The 19,798-nt window shown below is 47.5% G+C and overlaps 2 protein-coding genes across 4 annotated transcripts; both read right to left on the reverse strand.

The window, feature by feature from the left end:
- Positions 1 to 533: 533 nt before the first annotated feature.
- LOC143008442 (microtubule cross-linking factor 3-like) lies at positions 534 to 4,322 on the reverse strand. The gene is made up of 8 exons (XM_076160207.1): positions 4,100 to 4,322; positions 3,456 to 3,680; positions 3,128 to 3,286; positions 2,976 to 3,044; positions 2,470 to 2,739; positions 2,015 to 2,383; positions 1,056 to 1,727; positions 534 to 888 (listed from the first exon to the last, which is right to left on the reverse strand). The coding sequence occupies exons 1-8, from the start codon at positions 4,247 to 4,249 to the stop codon at positions 778 to 780; spliced, it is 2,025 nt and encodes a 674-aa protein (XP_076016322.1). The 5' UTR covers positions 4,250 to 4,322; the 3' UTR covers positions 534 to 777.
- Positions 4,323 to 7,270: 2,948 nt separating this feature from the next.
- LOC143008443 (very long chain fatty acid elongase 4-like) lies at positions 7,271 to 17,799 on the reverse strand. 3 transcript variants are annotated; one of them, XM_076160209.1, is made up of 8 exons: positions 17,533 to 17,799; positions 15,628 to 17,397; positions 10,375 to 10,467; positions 9,957 to 10,144; positions 9,314 to 9,394; positions 8,868 to 9,039; positions 8,644 to 8,771; positions 7,271 to 8,552 (listed from the first exon to the last, which is right to left on the reverse strand). In XM_076160209.1, exons 3-8 carry the CDS (start codon positions 10,439 to 10,441, stop codon positions 8,271 to 8,273), a joined length of 918 nt encoding a protein of 305 aa, XP_076016324.1. In that variant the 5' UTR covers positions 10,442 to 10,467; positions 15,628 to 17,397; positions 17,533 to 17,799; the 3' UTR covers positions 7,271 to 8,270. The 3 variants fall into 3 exon arrangements, with proteins under 3 accessions (XP_076016324.1, XP_076016326.1, XP_076016323.1); XM_076160211.1 differs by lacking the exons at positions 15,628 to 17,397; positions 17,533 to 17,799 and adding an exon at positions 13,464 to 15,614; XM_076160208.1 differs by lacking the exons at positions 15,628 to 17,397; positions 17,533 to 17,799 and adding an exon at positions 11,905 to 12,144.
- Between the last annotated feature and the right edge of the window lie 1,999 nt (positions 17,800 to 19,798).

Raw genomic sequence — 19,798 nt, forward strand, 5'->3', positions numbered from 1 at the left:
ACACAGTTGCCACCATTCATCTGCAAACAACCATCAATTCCTAACGCCTGCATCTAATCGCAGACTTTGTCGGGGGCCCCTCAAGACAGGATCTGACCTTCGGCTCTGGACATGATCGTGAGCATTCCTTCCGGTCTGAAGCGGCCGGATCATCGTCAGTCCTCCACCTGTTGTGCTCCCTTACAAATGACCAACAGCCCTTCAGTCCTTAATTGGGGGGGGGGGGGATGATAGGGGGGGTCTCTATCCTGACGTTACCTTTACTGATGTGCAGCCATGACAACACAAAGACGGGCTGACTGGGGACATAAATAAGAGTATAAATAGATAGGAGGTTAAAGCAGGACGTATAGCAGCTTTGGGAGATGGAGACTTTGTGGTTGGATCCAACATTTTGCTATATGGTTGCACGGTTCGTCTTATTTTCCTGGTCCAAACAGACACATATAAGAAATGAAACCATCAGATCTGTTTTTCTGTGTTCATATTCCCACCTGTGGCTGTTAAGATGGCGGTGTTGTTGTTGTTGTTGTTGTTGTTGTTGTTGTTGTTGTGCTATGAGCAGCGGCGACTCCAGTGTTAAATTCAGCCTGCAGGCCTCCTCGAATGTGATTTGGGTCGTTGGGCGAATGCTGGGCTTTTTTTCTGTGCTCTTGGTTACCTTGGCAACAAATGGAGGTGGGCGAAAACACAAACACACAAACAAACAAACAAAAGGGAGCGGAGACAAAAACAAAAACAAAAGGACGATGCAAATTAAGGGGGTGTGTGTGCGCGTCACAGGACAAAGAAAAGGGTGAAGAGAAAGACTAGTTTGAAGATGGTGGCGTAGGAGAGGGAGGAGAACAACACCAGGATGAGGATGAGCAAGATGATGGGCTGGAACATCTGGGAGGAGGAAGGAGCCACAAACCAGAGTGGATGAGGGGAAACAAATTGGGTTTGAATGTGGAGAGGAAACATAAAGGATCAGAATTACATCTTTGAGACGTCACACCTGCATAATCAAAGTATTACTGCAACATTTCAAATTAATAATCAGTCTCCTCCCTCACCGACAGCGGCTCGTCTCTCTCCCTGTCATCCAGTCGGGGCACTTCCAGTTTGTCTATGAAGGCCTGCAGCTCTTTCCTGAAGGCCTTCATCTGGGCGTTAATGCGATAGAGCAGCTCGTGTTCCCTGATCCTGCCCCCGTCCTCTTCACCGCCATCCTCCCCTCCTCGCCCAAACATCAGGTCGCCGTTGGTGACGAAGAGCCGCGCCTCTGAGATGACGGAGGCCGTGTCGGCGATGAGCCTGTCGATGGTCCTCACCAGCCTCTCCGCCTCCAAGCGGATGTCGATCATTTGCTGCCTGTCACGCAGGCTGCACCGGCCGCCGGGCAGGAAGCGCGCCATGGCCGAGCAGGCGGAGGAGGCGCCACCCTCGGACCCAGTGGGGGTGTAGAGACCCAGCGTGGGCGTCAGGCAGCGGCTGCCACCATTAGTGTTTCTGACCTCGTCCGGGTCGCTCTCTCCGCCCACGGGACCCTCGCGTTTGCGGTGTGGAGGCAGCAGGCGAGAGGAGGTGGAGTCTTCGTCGCTCTCACGCCGGCCGCTTGTTGTGCCGCCGGCGTCGCTCTCGGCGTCGCTGTCCCGCGGGCTGGGCCGCAAGGACAGATGGGAGGCCAGGTCGTAACGCTGCATGTTGGAGAGGAGGACACGGTTCTCATACTGGAGCTGCATCACCTGAGGAGTGAGTGAGAGAGAGAGGTAGAGAGAGTGAGAGAGAGAGAGAGAGAGAGAGAGAGAGAGAGAGAGAGAGAGAGGGGGAGAGAGAGAGAGAGAGAGGGGGAGAGAGAGAGAGGGGGAGAGAGAGAGCGAGAGAGAGGTAGAGAGAGTGAGAGAGTGAGAGAGAGAGAGAGGTAGAGAGAGTGAGAGAGATGTTGTTGCTGCAGAAGAGAGAAGAAAATTCTTCTTCTAGCACAATAAAACATACACGTCATATTTGAGTAAAGATCAATAAACCTTCTTACTTTCCCACTCAGGTCATTAATCTGTAGCCTTGCTGCCTTCAGCTCCTCCTGCAGAGCTTCTACCTTTGCTCCATCAATCCCCCAGCTTCCTCCGTGCCTGCCGCCGCCCTCTTGTGTTCCTGTTTTGAAGCGCAGCTTGTTGAGTTCGCCCGTCACTCTCTTGTTCTGGTCTTCGGCGTCGGCCAGGTTCCTCCTCAGCAGCTCCGCCTCGTCCTCCACCAGCTGCAGCTGCTGCCGGAGCTCCGTCAGGTCCTCGCCCAGGCCGCGCCCGCCGCTCCCCCTGCCCATCGATCCGCTCCCGTCGCCGCCCGCCCCCTCCCCTTCACCGCGGAGGTCATCCAGCTCTGCCCTCAAGCCACGGTTCTCAACCTGTGGGGAAAAGAGGAAGTAGCAGGTGGCCAGTAGGTTCATATCAGGGTTTCAGCTACATTTGCAGGATTGTCTCCTTCGCTCACCTCCAACTCTACTATTTTCCTCCCCAGGATGTTGGCCTCCTCCTCCACCAGGCGGAGGCGTAGCTTCAGCTCCGACTCTCGGGTGGTGGGCGGCCCCCCGGCCTCTCCTTTGGGGTGGGTGCTGTCCAGCTCGCCGTAGAAGGAGCGGTACTTCTGCAGCTCTTGCTCCAGCCGGTCCTTCTCTTTGTCAATCTTGGCTGTCTTCTTCCTCATCAGGACCGCCTCCTCTTTGATGAAGGCCAGCTGACACTTAAGGTCCTCATTGTCCTCCTGGAGAACAGAGAGAAAGTATATTTGTAAAGAATAAAGTAATACTGTAAGTAAGCGGGCAGAGTGGATGCAGAAGTCCAGACCGGTGTGTGAGAGTCTCAGTTCCACTCATTCTAATGTAATCAGAGCCTGGACACAAGCTACAACTGTGCAATGTGGAGATTCTGTGAATTATTTATTCCATTTGGACGTATTTAACACGCTGGGGACTAAACAGTGGCTCCATTGCATCTCACCTCAGTAGGCGTCTGTGCTGATTTCTTGTCCGTCCTCTGGACGTCCTTGCTTCCTCTTCTCTTTTGAGACTATTGGAAGACAAATCATCAAATCATCACTGCATGTTTAGGGTTCGTCTGTATCTGGTGTTTAACGGTGTTTGTGCTCTCACCTCTTTGGATTTGTCAAGTTCATTCTGCAGAGCTTGTTTTGTCACTTCCACCTCTATCAGCTTCTGTCTCAGTTTCTCGTTCTCATCCTCTGTCTTGGTACGTTTCTCCTCCACCTTCTCCAGCTCGTGGTGTAGTCTCACAGAAACGTCCTTCGCCACCTGTGATCCAGCAAAACGCAAGCAGGTCAAGCTCAGACCGATTGTTGCTCCTCGCTAGCTCGCACAGCCTGAAGACTGTAATCACCCAAACCGCCAACAAATTGCACCCAGACAGACAAATGGACTGAGACATCTCCCCCCTTCCCCTTCCCCTCCCTCCCCTCTCTACCTTCAGGTCTTGTTCCAGACTCCTGAGCAGCTCTTCATCGATCTCTCCCGTCTGGGCGTAGCGCAGCCTCTTCCTCTCGGCCTTCCGCAAACGATACTGCAGGATCCTGCAGTTCTTATTGGCTCTTTCCAGCTCACGTCTCATTTCCTGCAGCTGACAAGTGTCCTCTTCATAGAATGTGTCCCGCATCTCGTCCATCTCTATCCTCATCTCTTGAATCTCACACTATAGTTGGATTAGATTACATTATTTTAGGACTTTTAATTTAAGATATTTGCTAAACATAAAGACCTTTGGAAAATAAGTATTCAGTTTTGCTGAGTACAAACCATGTGAATGACTTATTTTCTACATTTGCAAACACATAAAATGCAAATCCTGTCTGTTGATTATTCCTCTTTTGAACACTTTTTCATTGATCCTTCCTAAATAGGTGCCTGGGTGATCAATAACCAATTATAGCTGTCTGTAGTATTGGATTAGCCTCAGTGAAGATATGGAGGATGTGAAATGAGGCCAGATGTATTAGCTAGCTAGTTAGCTGCTCTTTCTCTTTACAATACAAACATATAGCATGTCCACTTTTACAAATGTATTGATTTCATTTTGACGTCAAATTAAATCTAAGATGCGGAGCGTCAAACCTGGAGATTCTCGTTTTCCTCCAGCAGCCTCTCCATCTCTTCGTCGAAGGCCTCGTCCTGCTGTGTCACGGACGCCGCCTCTGTCGCCTCGGTAGCCGGCTCCGACTCGTGTCGAGCGGCCTCAAAGCCGCCGGTCCTGGTTTGCATCATGGCAGCGTTTCTCTTCAGCTTCTTATGCAGATGGTAGTGGATGAGTTCAGTCTGTAAGCATCCTCCGCTCCACAGGCACAGACCCAGACCCGGACCAAGACCCGGACCCGACAGGCCCGCAGACGCGCCGCTTCTCCCCGCGTGTCTGTCTTCCTCTCCGGGCCTCTGCGCTTTCTCCCTCACCGAGGCGAGACACCAGAACCGCTGGGGTGTTTCCCCTTTAAGGCAAGGCAGGCGCGGAGCGGAGCGACGGGCCGCCGGATCGACTCTCCCCTCGTCTTCTCCGACAGCATCCGCCCTGTTCCGTGTAGTGACAAGATCAGTTTCAGCACCATCCGGCTGAACAGCAGCCGCGCCGGGGCTCTCTGGCTCCCTCTCTCTTCCGTCACCGGCCCTCAGGCTCTCCGGGAGGCCGACACGTCTACCCCGCCCTGCTGGAAGTGGAGATCTGGTCTTGCCGGAGCGTCTCGGAGCTCGTTTGGAGGCCCCTTCCTGGGCTCTGGCCGGCGAGGGAGCCCGGTGTTGCCTCCTCCCTGCGTTATTGTCTGGGAACGATGGGGGAGCAACAGCGCCACCAGCGGCAGACTTCATCCTCTCCTCCACTGAAGTTAACACAGCGATATCAAACTGTTCGTTCTCAACAAAAAACAATATCAAGTTTGAACAAGGCAAACTACATTTATCATCTATATGTAGGCTGCAGCATCGACAATGTGTAGATATATAACACTGATATATATCATAATACAAGACTTGGCCTGATTTTAACCATCAGACAGCGACAATGTTTGATAGAGGTATTTCATTTGATTGTGATGTTGTTGTTGTAGTAAGACCTCGGCCATTCTAGCCACTAGATGTCGCTGTTCACCAAGACCTTCTGTTTGTTCAGCCACATCCGCTGTGCAACTTTCCTTTTTGTCCACGCAGAGCCGGTAGAGATGAACTGCTGCACGATTAACTAACTTCCGCCGCTAATAGGCCACATAACGACTCTAAACACTTTAATGTTGCTTTACAGAGAGCTTGGCATCCTGTTTGAGTCCTTACCGCAGAACACTGTGCCGCTGACTCTGGGCACAGCCAGCCAGGCACTGCAGGGGCACAGGCCATGTGGGCAGTGACGTCAGCACGTCAAGACGTACAAGAAGCCAGTGTCAAGTGTTTAATAAGATTCAATATATGGTAATTAACGAGGCTATGTGTGATAGTGGCGGTGTGTTTGCATGCATTGGATCGATCCCTGGTGGATAAAATCTTATAAACAATCCAATATGACAGCCAAGTGTAGCTGATTTGGATGATGAGCCAAATGGTTTTGAAAGTAAGCTTTTGGAAAGGTAAGAGAAGTGATGCAGTTATAAAGGCAACGCTTGGATTTCTGTTTACTGTTATTTGTGTAAGCATCCTCATTTTACAGCATGTTTCCTCATGTGCCTCTTTCTGTGACCTCTCATCTACTCCAAGCCCAGCAGAGGGCGCTCTTGTAGCATAAAGGGACCCAGCACATGGAGGCAGGCCCAGCAAAATGCTGACTGCTTCAACCCTGTTAGGCCAGAATGAGCTCCTTAGTCATATAATTGCTAATGAGCTGTAAATGTAATGGGTCGGGGTTTGTGGAGCTTAACCCCTGCAAACTGAGCGCACTGACTCTTTCAGACTCTCTCACAAGCCTGCAGGGTCACTGGACTGTCATCCAACGATTAAGCTTTTCTGGGTCTGCGTATATATTATCATCCTCATCATCGTCATCGTCAGTGGCATGAATAACATTATCGAACGTGTGTAAGTGTGAAATTGGGATGCAACAGTGTGTGTCACATATTAGTGCATCTGAGCAGCAGGATGTAAAAGTCTTAAATCATTATACATTTAGTTGCTTACAATAGACATTCAGCCATTTCAAGGACACTTCTATACTGTGTGTGTATGCAGGTTCCTGCACCAGTCGGCCTGTAGGTTATAGTGACCTGAGTTAAATGCCTTTGATAGAAAAGCCTTGGCCTTCTGTAATCCTCTTAGTCCTTCACGGCTTAGACCTCCTGTGTGTCACCGCGGAGGACAAACGCACCTCCTCACCTGTGTCTCCTGTATGTCTTACATCTACAACCTTTGCACTCCCGACACCTCCACCCTGTTTCCACCTTTGCGGGAGAGAGGTAGTGTCGGTGTGGTGTCAGGATCAGTTGGGTGATGGAAAGAGGAAGATGTGGAATGAGTGTAAGCTGGAGGAAGAGCTGAGGGAGAAGTGTGTGAGGCTGTGCAACAAGAGGAAGACGGGGCAAAGGAGCTTTCACAAGCTACAACCGGAAAGGGAAAATTGAAATTCCCTGTAGCTTGGGACAAATGTATCAGGAATGGATGGATGTGATGTGAGCCTCATAAAAACACTTAAAGCAGAGTGGATGAATAATTTAATAGACACCCTCATTTGATTCCAAAATATGGAGGAATAAAGTGGGGGAAGGATGTTTGTCTCATTCTAGTGAACAGAATGCAAGCATGTAGAGTTTTCAGTTCTTTTGATCCTGATTCACAATCATGTACAATGTATTTATATACTGTATTTATAAACTGCTTTAAATCAATACACTGTATATCTAAGACAAATGACTTCGACATATACCTGCTCAGCATTGCAGTAGTGTCCTGATGGGAGATTAGAGTTATCGGAGTGACGTGGAAATAAGCTCTTTTGAAAATAAAGCCAATTTGCACTCAAAGATTAGGGCAGAGCTGTCTGGACCGGCCAAAGACACAGGCTAACCTTCGTCCTCCATTGTAACACACGCACACACACACACACACACACACACCCTCACACACACACACACACGCTCAGCTACTGTATAAGATAAGAGTCCCTTCTGTCCTATAGATCCAGAGCTGGTTAGAGGAAGTAATAGAAAGATTAGAGACGTAACGGGAGGAAGCGGTGGGTGAAGTCTGGAGCCCATATGTTCAGCTGCAACACTGTCATTAACACAAACCAACACAGACACAAGCGATGGGGTGCTGGCTTTGTCTTTATTTCAATTACACGGGCAGCCAGAAGCTGTGTTGGTTTTATTTTAATAATAAAACAATGAAAATATCATTTGTTTGTTAAAAAAAAAAGCTCCCTTCGGTCCCACTTGGCAGTGAAACAACTGAAATCTTTTATTCTTGTACCTCAGCTACATTGCACAGCAAACAAAATCATCATGAGGACCAACAAAATGATATGTATTATAACTTAGATACCCACAAATTTGCTTAAATACTCAAAAAAGAAGAAGAAGCTATGCCCGTGTTGTAACACACATGAAACATGATGCAACACAGTTAAATGAGTGGAAACAGCACAGATCTGCTGGTCGGGTGGATGGTGGAGATGATTCATGATTTTTCATTTGTCTAAACACGTTCTAAGCATTTTTAAACACTAATTTGCCCTCCAAGCAAAGAGACAAGGTTGGTATGAACCTCTGCCATGTCTTGGGTTTGTTTACAGTAACATTTATACAAACTCTGTCAGAGCGCTATAAAAACAAAAACGGTGCATTTCCATAACTATCAAGCTTTTAGTTAAAACAATACTGGAAGTCAGAGTACAAAAGTTGGAGGTGGATTTGTGGTGAAAAAGGTGGTGGATGCTCGACTCGTCTCAGGTCTCTGTGATCATTTGGTCCTATTTTTGGTCCAAAACACAATTGGACATAACAGCACAGAGCCTAGACGGTCAGCGCTTCAGTTAGTAAAAAACAAAACAAACTGCTATGGAGACGACCAACACCCCCGTCCCTGTCCCCGTCCCATCCCACACACCCATCACACACACACACGCTTCCCCTCAGCTTTACAGTTGGTCACAAATCACATCTTTCTACATTATCTGCAGAGATGATCAACCTTTCCTACCTCTCCCTCCTTCTCTGGCCCTCCATTAGAGGGGCCATAGAAGGAGGCCCTCACCCCTCCTTACTGTCCCTACTTCCGTTTCTCCTTCTGTCTCTCTCTCGAGGCGAGCCCTCTGTCTCCTTCACTCCCTTTTCGCTCTTCCTTTCTTCTGCCTCTTTCCGTTCTCCACCACTTCCTCCACTTTGCTGTGACCATTAGTGGCTGCGGAGGTTCCGTTGCTGATGGGCTTGCCTCCCTTGTGGCCGTAGGAGGGCTTGCCTCGGTAAGCGTGGTAGTAGAAGTTGGCGAAGAGGATGATGAAGGTGACGGCGTAGCCAATCAGAGCCCACTGCATCCAGGCGGGGAAGGGGCAGCCGGTGTAGAGGGAGTGGCCAGCATGACCGATGGTCACGTGGAACTGGATCTGATGAACGCACAAGAAAATCCATATGTTAGCTTATATCATGACTTAAAGTGTACATGTGTTAGCCATAAAGGGAAGCATGAGGTCGTACCATCTGGATAATAGTGAGATACTTCTTCCACCAGAGATACTTCTGCATCTGAGGTCCCAGGGCTGCCAGGCCGTAGTACCCATACATGAGGACGTGGATGGAAGAGTTGACGGTTGCACCGAAAAACGCTGTGGAAAGGTTAAAGAGGTCGGCGGTCATACGTTTAGTTTGATTCAACCATCGAGAAAAAGTATTCAAACAACGTCTGAGGCCCGTTTACTCACATTGTCCACCGGGGACCCACTTGATGCCGATCCACCAGAGGATGAACATGGTACAGTGGTGGTACACATGGAGGAAGCTGACCTGGTTGAACTTTTTCCTCAGGATGAAGAAGACTGTATCAAGGAATTCCACTCCTTTGGAGACGTAGTACCACCAAAGAGCAGAAGCTATCTGAAGACACAACATCAGAGCCAGATGGCATGAGTGACACACAGCTAAACACACCGACAAATTCATTCACACATGGGCATTAAGGTCATTAAGGTCAGAGTTCAAGCCTTATCCAACCCTTTCAATAGTTTTGTTGGATGGAAAACGTCACAGCAAAGCAAGTATTTGACCATTTTAAATCTGGACCCATTGTCCAATATGTACCATTGTTCCAACATGTTTGTAGGTGTGTGTTTGGCGGGCCCATGTGTGTGTGTGTCAGGAGGTGGCTCACCCTGACTTCGTTGACATCGTCTGAGTCGCTGACGGGCTGACAGAGGTAACTGTACCCAGCTGCTCTAGAGGCTAGAAGGAGCTGATGAGGAGAGAGAAAGCACACAGTCAGCTGGAGACAGAGAGGCAGAGAGCAGAATCCCTGCTGGTGTGCTCTTTATAGACCAGGAGGGTCCAGCAGGAGGGGGAGCCACTGTGACCAGGCAGGACCTCTAAAACACTCACAGTCACGTACAGCCCCTGCATGCTTTTCTTGAAATTTATACAGAAAACAACAATGATCTCTCACAATGTGTTTATGAAGACAACGTCCACAGAGAGACAGAGCCTGAGCATTAGACACATGAGTTTGCAGGATTCCAGTCAAACCAAACACTGCAGAGTGCTGGTAACCACACACACACACACACACACACACACACACACACACACACACACACACACACACACACTCTAAATTTAACAAAATATTGTTTGTGATATTGAAACACGACTGTGGGAATTCTTTCAGACTCGTCCCAGTGTGACCACCTTATTAAAGGGCTACATTCCTTCCAGACAGACAAACATGTCCTTGTGACCGATCATGCGCGCCCAATCAGACGCAGACATCTGCAGACATCTGCTGACATGAGGTCCCTCACCTCTTTGGCTATGTAGAAGTTGAGGACCACCATGCTGAAGTTGTATACTATGAGGGTCTTCCTGAGCGTGAAGGGCTGACGGTCCTGCATGTATCTAGGCCCCGCCCACAGGAAGAGCAGGTACAGGCAGCTGATGGCCAGAGTGGGAAGGGGAGATGACATCATCGGCCATTTCTCCACCCTCTTGTCTGCAGGGCAAAGAGTTCAAAGTTAGTGCTGGCGAAAATGTATCCACCGACACACACACACACACACACACACACACACACACACACACACACACACACACACACACACACACACACAGTCATATGATGTCACTGAAAACTAACAGGAAAATGAAATCAATACTTTCTGCCATCAAATAACTGCAGTGCTGCTTCCTGTATCAACCAGGCAGCAGACTGGCCCGTCTTACCTGCTATAGTAAGGCTCCATTTGTAAAATTCTACAGTGTCATTCACCAGATGTGTAACAACCTCCATGGCTCTGCCTTTTGGTCCTGATTACACTGCAGACAAACCAGGTTAGAGGGAGTGAGAGAGGGAGGGAGGGAGGGAGGGAGAGGAAGGAGAGATGACATCAAAGTCAATGGGAGTCACCCAAATGAAATTATAGAGCAGAAGTATCGGCGTAACAGGGAGCGCGAGGAGCTTCCCTGTGTAATCATGCTCTTATGTGGCATGTTGTGTCGGTAAGAATAGCTCGGTCACTATTAGTCTACAACCCCGCCTCCGCCCAGGCTCATTACACTGTGAGGGCCACGAACCGATGACTGACGTTTAGGCAACACTATAATGTGATCCATCCTGTTAACACACACACACACACATCCATCTCAGCCACAGAGAGCACATCAGGCCGTCAACATCATCTGTATGTTACCGCCACTTGTTGTTAATGCACTTTTCATCGATTGGTGTGATTACTGGGTCGCTCACAAGAGTTTTGAGATAATTGTAGGAGATGGACGGAGGAGGGACGTTCCTGTTTGTCTCTTTGGCTCAGACATGATAGATAGTAGATAGATAGATAGATAGATAGATAGATAGATAGATAGATAGATAGATAGATAGATAGATAGATAGAGAAAGTATTTAGGCAGCCTTACATAACAAACTCATCTTATCCACCTGAGAGCAGAGAATCTTATTAATCTATAATTAATCCGACGCAGCAGGTCAGCTTGCCTGTGAATAATTCATCTCTCTGTCTGCAGTAACTACAGCCCACAAGCGACAACTTCAACTTTACAACTTGTTCCCTAACTGTTTCCCGGTGTGTGTGTTTGCGCTGCGGTGGTCAGATCCGCTCGGATTGTGCGCACAGACACAAAGCCAGAGGCGCATGTGTCAGCAGCTTTCTGCTCCGAGCGCGCAAGAGGCTTACATGCAGTTGATCTACGAGCTTATGCGAAGGCCCTAAGTACAACGACCCACATTAGCACAGGGACCAAGCCTATTTAACGGTGACCTGCCTGGACTCGCTCCTAAAGAGAATAGAGAGCAAAACGTGCACGCTGTGGTGGAATAACGTATGTGTGAAAATAATGTAAAAGGATTGGAATAAAGAGGAATACACGCAAAAGCATATGGCGAGATATTAGAAAGGAGAGACACAAGATCGTTTGTTTCTTATGATTATAATTACGCATTTTTGTCCACAACAGGTGGGCTGTGGCTGAAACAGACAGTGAAGCCCGGGAGGAGCAAATTGAGACGCGATGTGCGTTGAATGAAACACGGCAGCAAAACTATTAAAATCCAATTAACGCGACTCATTTAGAGATAACGGATTTACCGCAGACGGAGGTTCGGTATCGTTTTCCATCTGACAAGAGCCTAGACGGAGGTATGGGATGAAAGAAGCGGCTCACAAATCAAAACCGAAGCAAATACGACGCAGCTAGCAGACAATAAATTCATCACAACAAGATGCGGCTACTTACGTGCTCGATATGTAGGAGCGTGTAATGACATCCGGTGCAATCTGACGCCCGTCTCTCTCACTGTGACTGCGTCGTGTTCTGTCCGGTACCGATAATTAAATTCTACACTCCCACATTAAACTGCAATTTGGCCAGAAAACCGGTGAAGGCGAGCGGAACCGTGTGACGACCGGAGGCCCGCCCGTGTGTCATGCATGCAGCCGCCCAGGCACATCACCTCCTCTCCAGCCAACCGGACTCCCCGAGACACACCGCACCGCGCATGCGCCGAGGAGGCAAGCCGGGGGGGTATTGTGCGCGTGAGTGCGTGAGTCTGCACGCGCGTCGCAGGTAATTGCGCTCGAGCGATTCCGCTTATATCCTCCATCTGTGCTTGAAGAAATATACAGTATAGATAAAGATAGATATAGATATAGATAGATAGATAGATAGATAGATAGATAGATAGATAGATACATACATACATACATACATACATACATACATACATACATACATACATACATACATACTCGTCTGCAGGAATACTCGCGTTTCTGGTGCAAACCGAATTTGGCAAAAGGCATGTTTCCGTTTCCTCCCCTGCCCCACTAGATGGCGCCATCGAGCTGCCATTCCCCACTGAAAGGCTCCGGTGATTCAGGTTTAATCTTCGTTGCGCTTCACCCAACAAAGAATCAACGATCAACTTTATTTTAGGCTGTAGATCACCGTTCATCATCATCAATCATCAGCATCATCATTCATCCTCACCGTTCCGTCACTATAGTTTGTTTCAGGCAAATAAGCCTTCATGCACACTACATTCTTTGAGATATGGCTGCAGATCTTCTTGGCACAGCAGCAGTGAGATGAATGCTGTTAGAGCTGATGGTGATGTTTAGGAATGACTTGGATGCTTTAGTTGCTTGGAATGCATTATCTTAAAGCGTGGGATATAGATTGAAGCCGAATCCGTTCCTGTTTACTCAGCAAGATTCTGTTAGTCTGCTGTTTCTCCTTTTTCCATGAGGCGGAGTGTCGGATCCAGCTGGACTGTCTTCCACTACACTGGTCAAGAGACTGAAACTACAAACGTCTAGAATCCTAAAACAGTCATGGAAAGCAGAGTGCTGAGTGTGTGTCTGTCTGTGTGTGTGTGTGTGTATGTTCTTGGATATGCCCCTGGGATCTGCTGATGATTCAGAGGAATATAACCCTCATAAAGTCAGACATAAATCTGACCACTGAATCCCTCTGACCGCTTGTGTGTGTGTGTGTGTTTTTGTGTGTTGTGTTTAATGAAAGACTGACAAATCCCTGGGATAAATTCTACAATTATAAACTGTGATGTTTGCATTGTGTGGAGAAAGAATGACCGAATGGAAAACAGCGAGAAAGAAAGAAAGAAAGAAAGAAAGAAAGAAAACTACACACTACACATATTGATCATAATCACATAAATTACCCGCTTTTACAGATTCACCTGCATGCTCATAACTAGCCGCCTCCTCCACACCACCACACACACACACACACACACACATCCACACACACACGCATCTGTGTGGTCCCTGTACCAGTCTGTCTTGACATATTTAGCCTGGGCAGATGCAGCATGTGAGGGAGGCTCGTCTGTGGTCCTATAATCAGTCGTGACCACGGGCCGATCGTCCCTACGGCCACATCAGGGCGGCCTGGGAGGTTGGGTTGGCGCAGTGTGGGCTGAAGAACCCGACTTCATATTAGTGCACTATCAACACTTGGCTCTATTGCAGTTGCAGTAATGCCGACTCTGCTTACGGTGGTTTGGTTTTGTGACATTTATACTGCAGCTGTTTAGCATCGTCTGCAATTTTTAGCTTTATTTGGGAACTGCTGCTTTGACTCAATTCAGTATAAATCTGCTTATTGTGTAGTTAAATGAAGGAATCAAGGTAGAACAGCAGCTGTTGGTTTAGCAGTTGCAGCCGTAGTTAGTAGAAGTGTGTCTTGCCTGACATGCCCTCTCTCTCCTGGCCTGTAACGTGACCTCACACTTTATACGGCCGCTGTCTGCTAACCTGTTTATCACTCTTTACGGCCTTCATTTTACATCTGGCGCTACCATTTTCAAAAAGTGTCAACACTTCACAGTTTCCAGCCCGCTTGCCCCGCTGCCAGAGAGCAGGCATCTGGTTTTAGCACCCCGGAGCACCCATCGAGACGTAAATTAGCAACGGATTTATGCAGGAGCACACTGTGCAGAAACCACCGAGGGGGACATTTCCTCCAGTCGGGCTCATTCACAGCCAACCACCTGGGCGGAACCATTTTCCACATACCTCTGCAGCAGAACACTGCTTAAAAAAAGGAGAAAAAAGGCCTTTTGGGAAATACCACTTTTCCAAAACATTGGTCTGTTGAGAGGGTTGAGAGCTCCTGTGACTGATCGCTTAGGAGGAAGTTGCGCCATAAACGTGTCGGCTGCCGATTATATTGGAACATACGACATCAACATACAGCACACAGGGAGGCACAGCACATCTGCCTTTTTGCGTAGTCCTCTTTGCGTAGTCTCGATGTATTCCCACGAGTCCTGCCTCTGCTTCGGCACGTGCTGCCAGGAAATTACAGGCTTATGGAGGCCGGGCTCTCCGGGTGTGTATACAGTATACACTTACTCTCCTCAGCGGTTCTCTGTATATGTGAAGGCGAGCGCTTGTGTTCATTTGTGATGTCTGAGCGCTCATTCCCTCGGTTTACGCAAGACAGCTGTGACGGCAGAATATACGTTACGTCCAAGCTAAAGGAGAAGTAAACAGTCTGTATTTTGGTTTCGGGGTAAACACATTTGATTTGTTCGTTCCCAACATGGCTTTATTTCCCATACGTGGGTAAACAACTATCCAACTACTTCATGCTTCTTTAATTAGTGCTCCTGCCCTAACTACAGTGTGTCCCATTCCATCTAATTACGGCGTGCAGCGTTCTTTCACAGGTTCTGCCTCGTCTGGATCAGCACCATTACGCTGAGTGGTTTCATATGGTTCTAATGGGGAAGACAGATGAGCTTTAACCGCCTCCCCTCAGTAGCCGATCCATCTCCGTCTCCAGCGGCTGGCTAGATGTGGCATTAGGTCACGGGGCTTGTGCCATTTTGAGAGCAACTCGGCATTTATGGTTTCCCATAAAGCAGGAATTTCGCCCAAGATAGTGTGCTCATATACGTGTATTTCACACACATGCACAAACGCACACACACACATAATGTCTTATCCTCATTTGACCCAAGGGCAGTTCCGCTTTTTAAGTGTGTGGGTACAAGAGTCCAGGCCCCACATGTAGACCGTGACTGATGGAACCCTGATATGTGCTTTCCTACTTTCTTTCTTTCTTGGTTTCCCTTCTGTTTTTCTTCACTTGTTTTCCCTTTCCACTTGCATTTCATCACGCCTTTCACTCCGCCACTCACACACACACACACACACACACACACACACACACACACACACACACCCACACCCACCCCCCCCTCCCACACACACACACACACACACACTGCACACTAAGCACATTTGTTCCACAGAATTGAGAAGTGGACATTTGAGGAGCATGTTTGTGGAATGATTGTAGCGGGGGGACTTCATCATATTTCACACATATTGTAAGTTGGACAGACATTCCTTAACAACAGTAACCACCTATAGCAGTTGTACACATGTTTCTGTAGAGTATAACCTTACCACTCGTAGTAGTACTCACTCGTTGGCTGACAGGGAGTGGAGGAGATCCCAGAGTGTTGCTGGACTCGTGTGTGATATTGATTTTTCGTGCTGCTTGGCCCGAGCTCTTCTGCTCCGCTGTTGTAACCCAAGTCTTTGGCTCTAAGCTGCAGCTTCTGTTAATAAGGAATGACATTCTTTGGCCCGGCTGCAGCCATACCCTAACCTATGCAGTGACCCCAGAAATTGTCGTTTCATGCGCTTAATGAAAACTGGGATCATAAAGTCGAATACTAAATGGCTGAGGGTGGGGGGGGAGAATATTATGATGACTTATTTTGAAAATGGAGAAGCTCTCAAATGTTACCCTTCAACATTATGATTAAAACGCTGCTACGTTCACAACGTTTGAGTTTCCCACAGACGGAGGAGCCAGAATCCAAACACTCCACCTTTATGACCAAACCCACTTGTAAAAGAAGAAATGGAGTTTTTGTTCAACTAAATACATTATACCAAAGTCCCTCTACATAATATGACTCCAGTTGTGAAAAACAGAGTTGCAAACCTCTCATTACTCCCTTTATGAGGTCGTATACAGCCGGCCTAAATGATGAATGTGCACTTTTGACGCGAGGCTTGTTGTTGCCTTTGTGAGAGGGAATCTCTCTCTCTGCACTTGCACTTTGCTCACTGTCTTGGAATCGCTGCAGGAAATGTGATTCCCAGGATTCTCCTCGCTGGCAGACAGTGTGTAGCCTTTTATTTGGACTGGACCGAACGTTGTCATAGGGCACGCTGAGCGGTCTCGCGTAAATTTAGAAAATGAAGTGCGGCTAATAAAAAAACAAGACTAATTGGGTCGGTTTTTATTATTTTGAAATGAAGTCAGTCACACTGGGGTCTGCAACTGTGGCCTGGAAAGCCGGAGTCAACACCAAGCAGCTCCAGCACAATGTGGTCACTAATTATATTTACAGCCGCTTCAGTACCAGCTCAGCCAATAAGCCCATAATGGGGACAGTGGTTACTGGGAGATACTGTAGGCGAAGTTGCTGGTTTAAATGTGCCTCAGCTGTCATATCTGCTCACAATGATGTCGTTGTTAAGGGAGTCATGTTGCTTTTGAAGACTTGGAGCTGAAGAAAATGTCATTTTGCTCCATGATTCACTGTGGAATGCAATATTGCTTTGCTACTTTGTCGTCCATGAAACACTCAAGCAAAACAGATTCAGTGCCCTGCTCAAAAGCACTTCTGCAAGAAGTTATTAACTGAATTCAATAGAAAACTTGGTGCAATATTCTGCTCAGTGTATTCTCACAGGTAGTAGCGTATGTCGCTGCAGCTATAGAGGAACTGCAGCAGTAATTAATCCTCTGGCCCACAGAGAGCAAAGCCTCTCAGCACTGTCATGTTCTGTTACTGCTAATCTGAACTGGATCCACTGCTCAGGGCCTGACCCACTGCCTGTGACCCTGCTGCAGCTCAGGTCAGTGTCTGGCGTCAGAGGAACAGTCAGAGGAACAGCAGTGACCTGAGCCAGCAATTTACCCTGTGGTCATTAAAGCATACAGCACATCCTGCTTCCTCTAACGTCCAAATCAGTTGATGGGTTTTCTACATTCATCTGCAAGAGCAAACAGATGGGTGACGAGATTAAAAGGAAAAATCAACTTAGCGTGTCTTTGTAAGGTGCTGGACCTCCACGAGCTGCAGGAACAACTTCAGCTTCAGCTTCAGGGATCAATCAAGTGTCTGGAGCTCAGCTGGAGCGATGGAACCCCAAAGTTGTCCAGTTGAGTTGAAATCTGGTGATTGAAGGCCAAAGCACAAGGTTCAGATCATCACACTGCAATAAAACATCTCACAGAAATGACCCTGTCTGATCGCCTTCTAAATGGAAATATGGAGCCTGACACCGTCGCTTTATTTCACTGGATGACCTAAGAAAAGACGTTTAAGACAAGTGGGACGGCTTTGTGGCCTCCTTGTCCCGTTCCTCCTGGCTGCTGCTGCGTTGGTGGCCTTTGACTCCAGCGGCCTGTCTGCTGCACGTCTGTCCTCCACAGACCACAGCGACACCTCTCCTCTGCATTCTGCCCCCTGTGGTTTTGTCTAGCTGTCCCCTCCACTGCCACAAATCATGGCTGCTTGAATTTTCTCTTCTTCTTTCCAACTCAAGGCCGAACGTGTGAGCGGAAAACTTCCTCCACAGCTGCTGTTTTTAAAAGCGCTGCATATCTGCTCACATACTAAGTCAAGTCACACCGTCTAACCTCATATTTCTTCCTCTTTTATTACATTACACATGTCATCATCTAATGCCTGAGAGGAAATGAGGGAACTGTGTACTTTTGCATGTGGTTTCATGAATCTATAGATGTCTGAGTGTGTGTTCAGACGTGTACGTCCACATTTGTGTGTATCGGCATCGGCGTTCCTGCTCTGCTCTTTCTTTTAACTCTCACCTTGCTTTTAACTTTTATTCCCCGCCGACAGTGCGTCTGAGCTTCATCTGGGTCAGATAACAGTTCTGCATAACAGCTGGAAATTTGGAGCCACTTTAAAGGCAACGCTGTTTTAAATTTACACACTGTGAAATGTTGATGGTACTGAATTTAAGACCCATAAGCCCACTGGGGTCATGGGTGGATCTATTCCTCTCCCCACGGTCACAATCTCATCCCATGTGTTCTTTTGATTCAAGTTGTGCGTCTTAAACTCGTGACCCTCCGCTCTTCTCTGCTGCTTTCACTTGGTGCTACACGCGTTCCTCCTCCTCCTCTAATGGGATGCCTGTCTTTTTTCCACCCGTGATCAAGCTGTGGAACTGCTTAAGGTGCAATCACTAAACTGGAATAGCAGACTGAAGTGGTTCATCCAAAAAGCCTCTCCGGTTATCTGGAGGTCTTCAGAAGTTAAGAGGCCTTTCAGATAAACAGTCAAACGTCTTCTATCTGGTATTCCAGAGCACTGATTGCGCTCCATCTCCCTGCACATCCTCCCATCTGGAGAAGTGAGATCAACCTTCGCAGATGTAATTACTTGGCCGATGCAAACGTCTCTGTATATTATGTTGCTTTGTTTATCAGCCAGGATAGCCAAAAGCTACATTTTCCACTTTTGCATTTGACCGTGACCATTTTTCAAACTATTTGCCGTCTCCAAGGTTACATGCCACACATCTGCCCACGTGGGAGTTGGACGCTTGATATAATTCATGCGGATAAGCTCTCAGCGGAGAGGAGTTTTTCTTTTCCCTCAGCTCCTCCATGTTGCATTGTATGTCTGCAGCCAATGTTCAATGACAACATTCCATACTGTTTGTTTGAGTTGAATAGTTTGATAAGCCTGAAGCAACGCCTGGAGCATATTTGCCATTCTATCATAAAAGGTACAGTGTGGGAAAGTCAACAGGAGTGCACTTGCTCGTCTGAGCGTGAGCGTCTGTCACGTTTCTGGCCAGGAGACAAAATCTGTCCTGTAATTCATTTTTGATTTGTAATGAGAGACAAAGTGACACAAATCACTCCCTTCAATTAAACCTTGCTCCATGTTAACTGATCACTTCCTGACCAAACCCTCAGACACGGAGGCGATTACGCAGTTTGAAAATGGTTAAAAGCATGAGCAGTGTTACTTTAGAGGATTTATCTCCTTTATTTATTCTCATTTCTGCTCTTTTTTAGCATTACAAGACCTGGTGGTAAAACTATTAGTCTTTCAGAAACATTGCTGCAGCTGGAAAATATATTGGAAGAATATGAGATAATAGAGTATTAGAGATGATACACATGAACAATACAGCATTCTAAAGGTCTGAATGCTCTACATGCTATAGAGAGTATGTACTATCATCAAATGGTGGAAATGAACTTACAACACTCCGTATATCAGGAAAACCACGCAGCTCGTCTCCTTGGATGTGTTAAAAACTGGATAGAAACAAACGATATCTAATCCAAATGTTCTGCACACTCGGCTGAAACATTATAAACCTGCAGTGGAGTGAAATGAAGCAGCATCAGTCAAACATCTAGACCTGTCCTCCCTGTTTCAGGCCCGGCCCATTACTTACAAAACTTCTAACATTAGTCTGAATAAAGTTCAGACTCATGAGAGCATTTGTGTGTGTGTGTGTGTGTGTGTGTGTGTGTGTGTCTACACCACTCAAACACACTGTTGCAATCCTAGATGAATGCCTTTCCT

Source organism: Genypterus blacodes, unplaced genomic scaffold (assembly GCF_046128005.1).
Source record: "Genypterus blacodes isolate CSIRO-AG114 ecotype Tasmania unplaced genomic scaffold, CSIRO-AGI_Gbla_v1 ptg000104l_1, whole genome shotgun sequence".
NCBI classification, from domain to species: Eukaryota; Metazoa; Chordata; class Actinopteri; order Ophidiiformes; family Ophidiidae; genus Genypterus; species Genypterus blacodes.

What these genes read in the sequence shown, in the direction of transcription:
- LOC143008442 (XM_076160207.1), bottom strand. Translation starts at nt 4,249, where the DNA reads ATGATGCAAACCAGGACCGGCGGCTTTGAGGCCGCTCGACACGAGTCG. An exon ending in GTCTGGAACAAGACCTGAAG is followed by an intron (nt 3,287 to 3,455) that starts GTAGAGAGGGGA and finishes GCTGGATCACAG; the next exon opens with GTGGCGAAGGACGTTTCTGT. An exon ending in GGAAAATAGTAGAGTTGGAG is followed by an intron (nt 2,384 to 2,469) that starts GTGAGCGAAGGA and finishes TTTTCCCCACAG; the next exon opens with GTTGAGAACCGTGGCTTGAG.
- LOC143008443 (XM_076160209.1), bottom strand. Translation starts at nt 10,441, where the DNA reads ATGGAGGTTGTTACACATCTGGTGAATGACACTGTAGAATTTTACAAA. An exon ending in ATGGAGCCTTACTATAGCAG is followed by an intron (nt 10,145 to 10,374) that starts GTAAGACGGGCC and finishes TTTGCCCTGCAG; the next exon opens with ACAAGAGGGTGGAGAAATGG. An exon ending in ACGATGTCAACGAAGTCAGG is followed by an intron (nt 9,040 to 9,313) that starts GTGAGCCACCTC and finishes TTGTGTCTTCAG; the next exon opens with ATAGCTTCTGCTCTTTGGTG.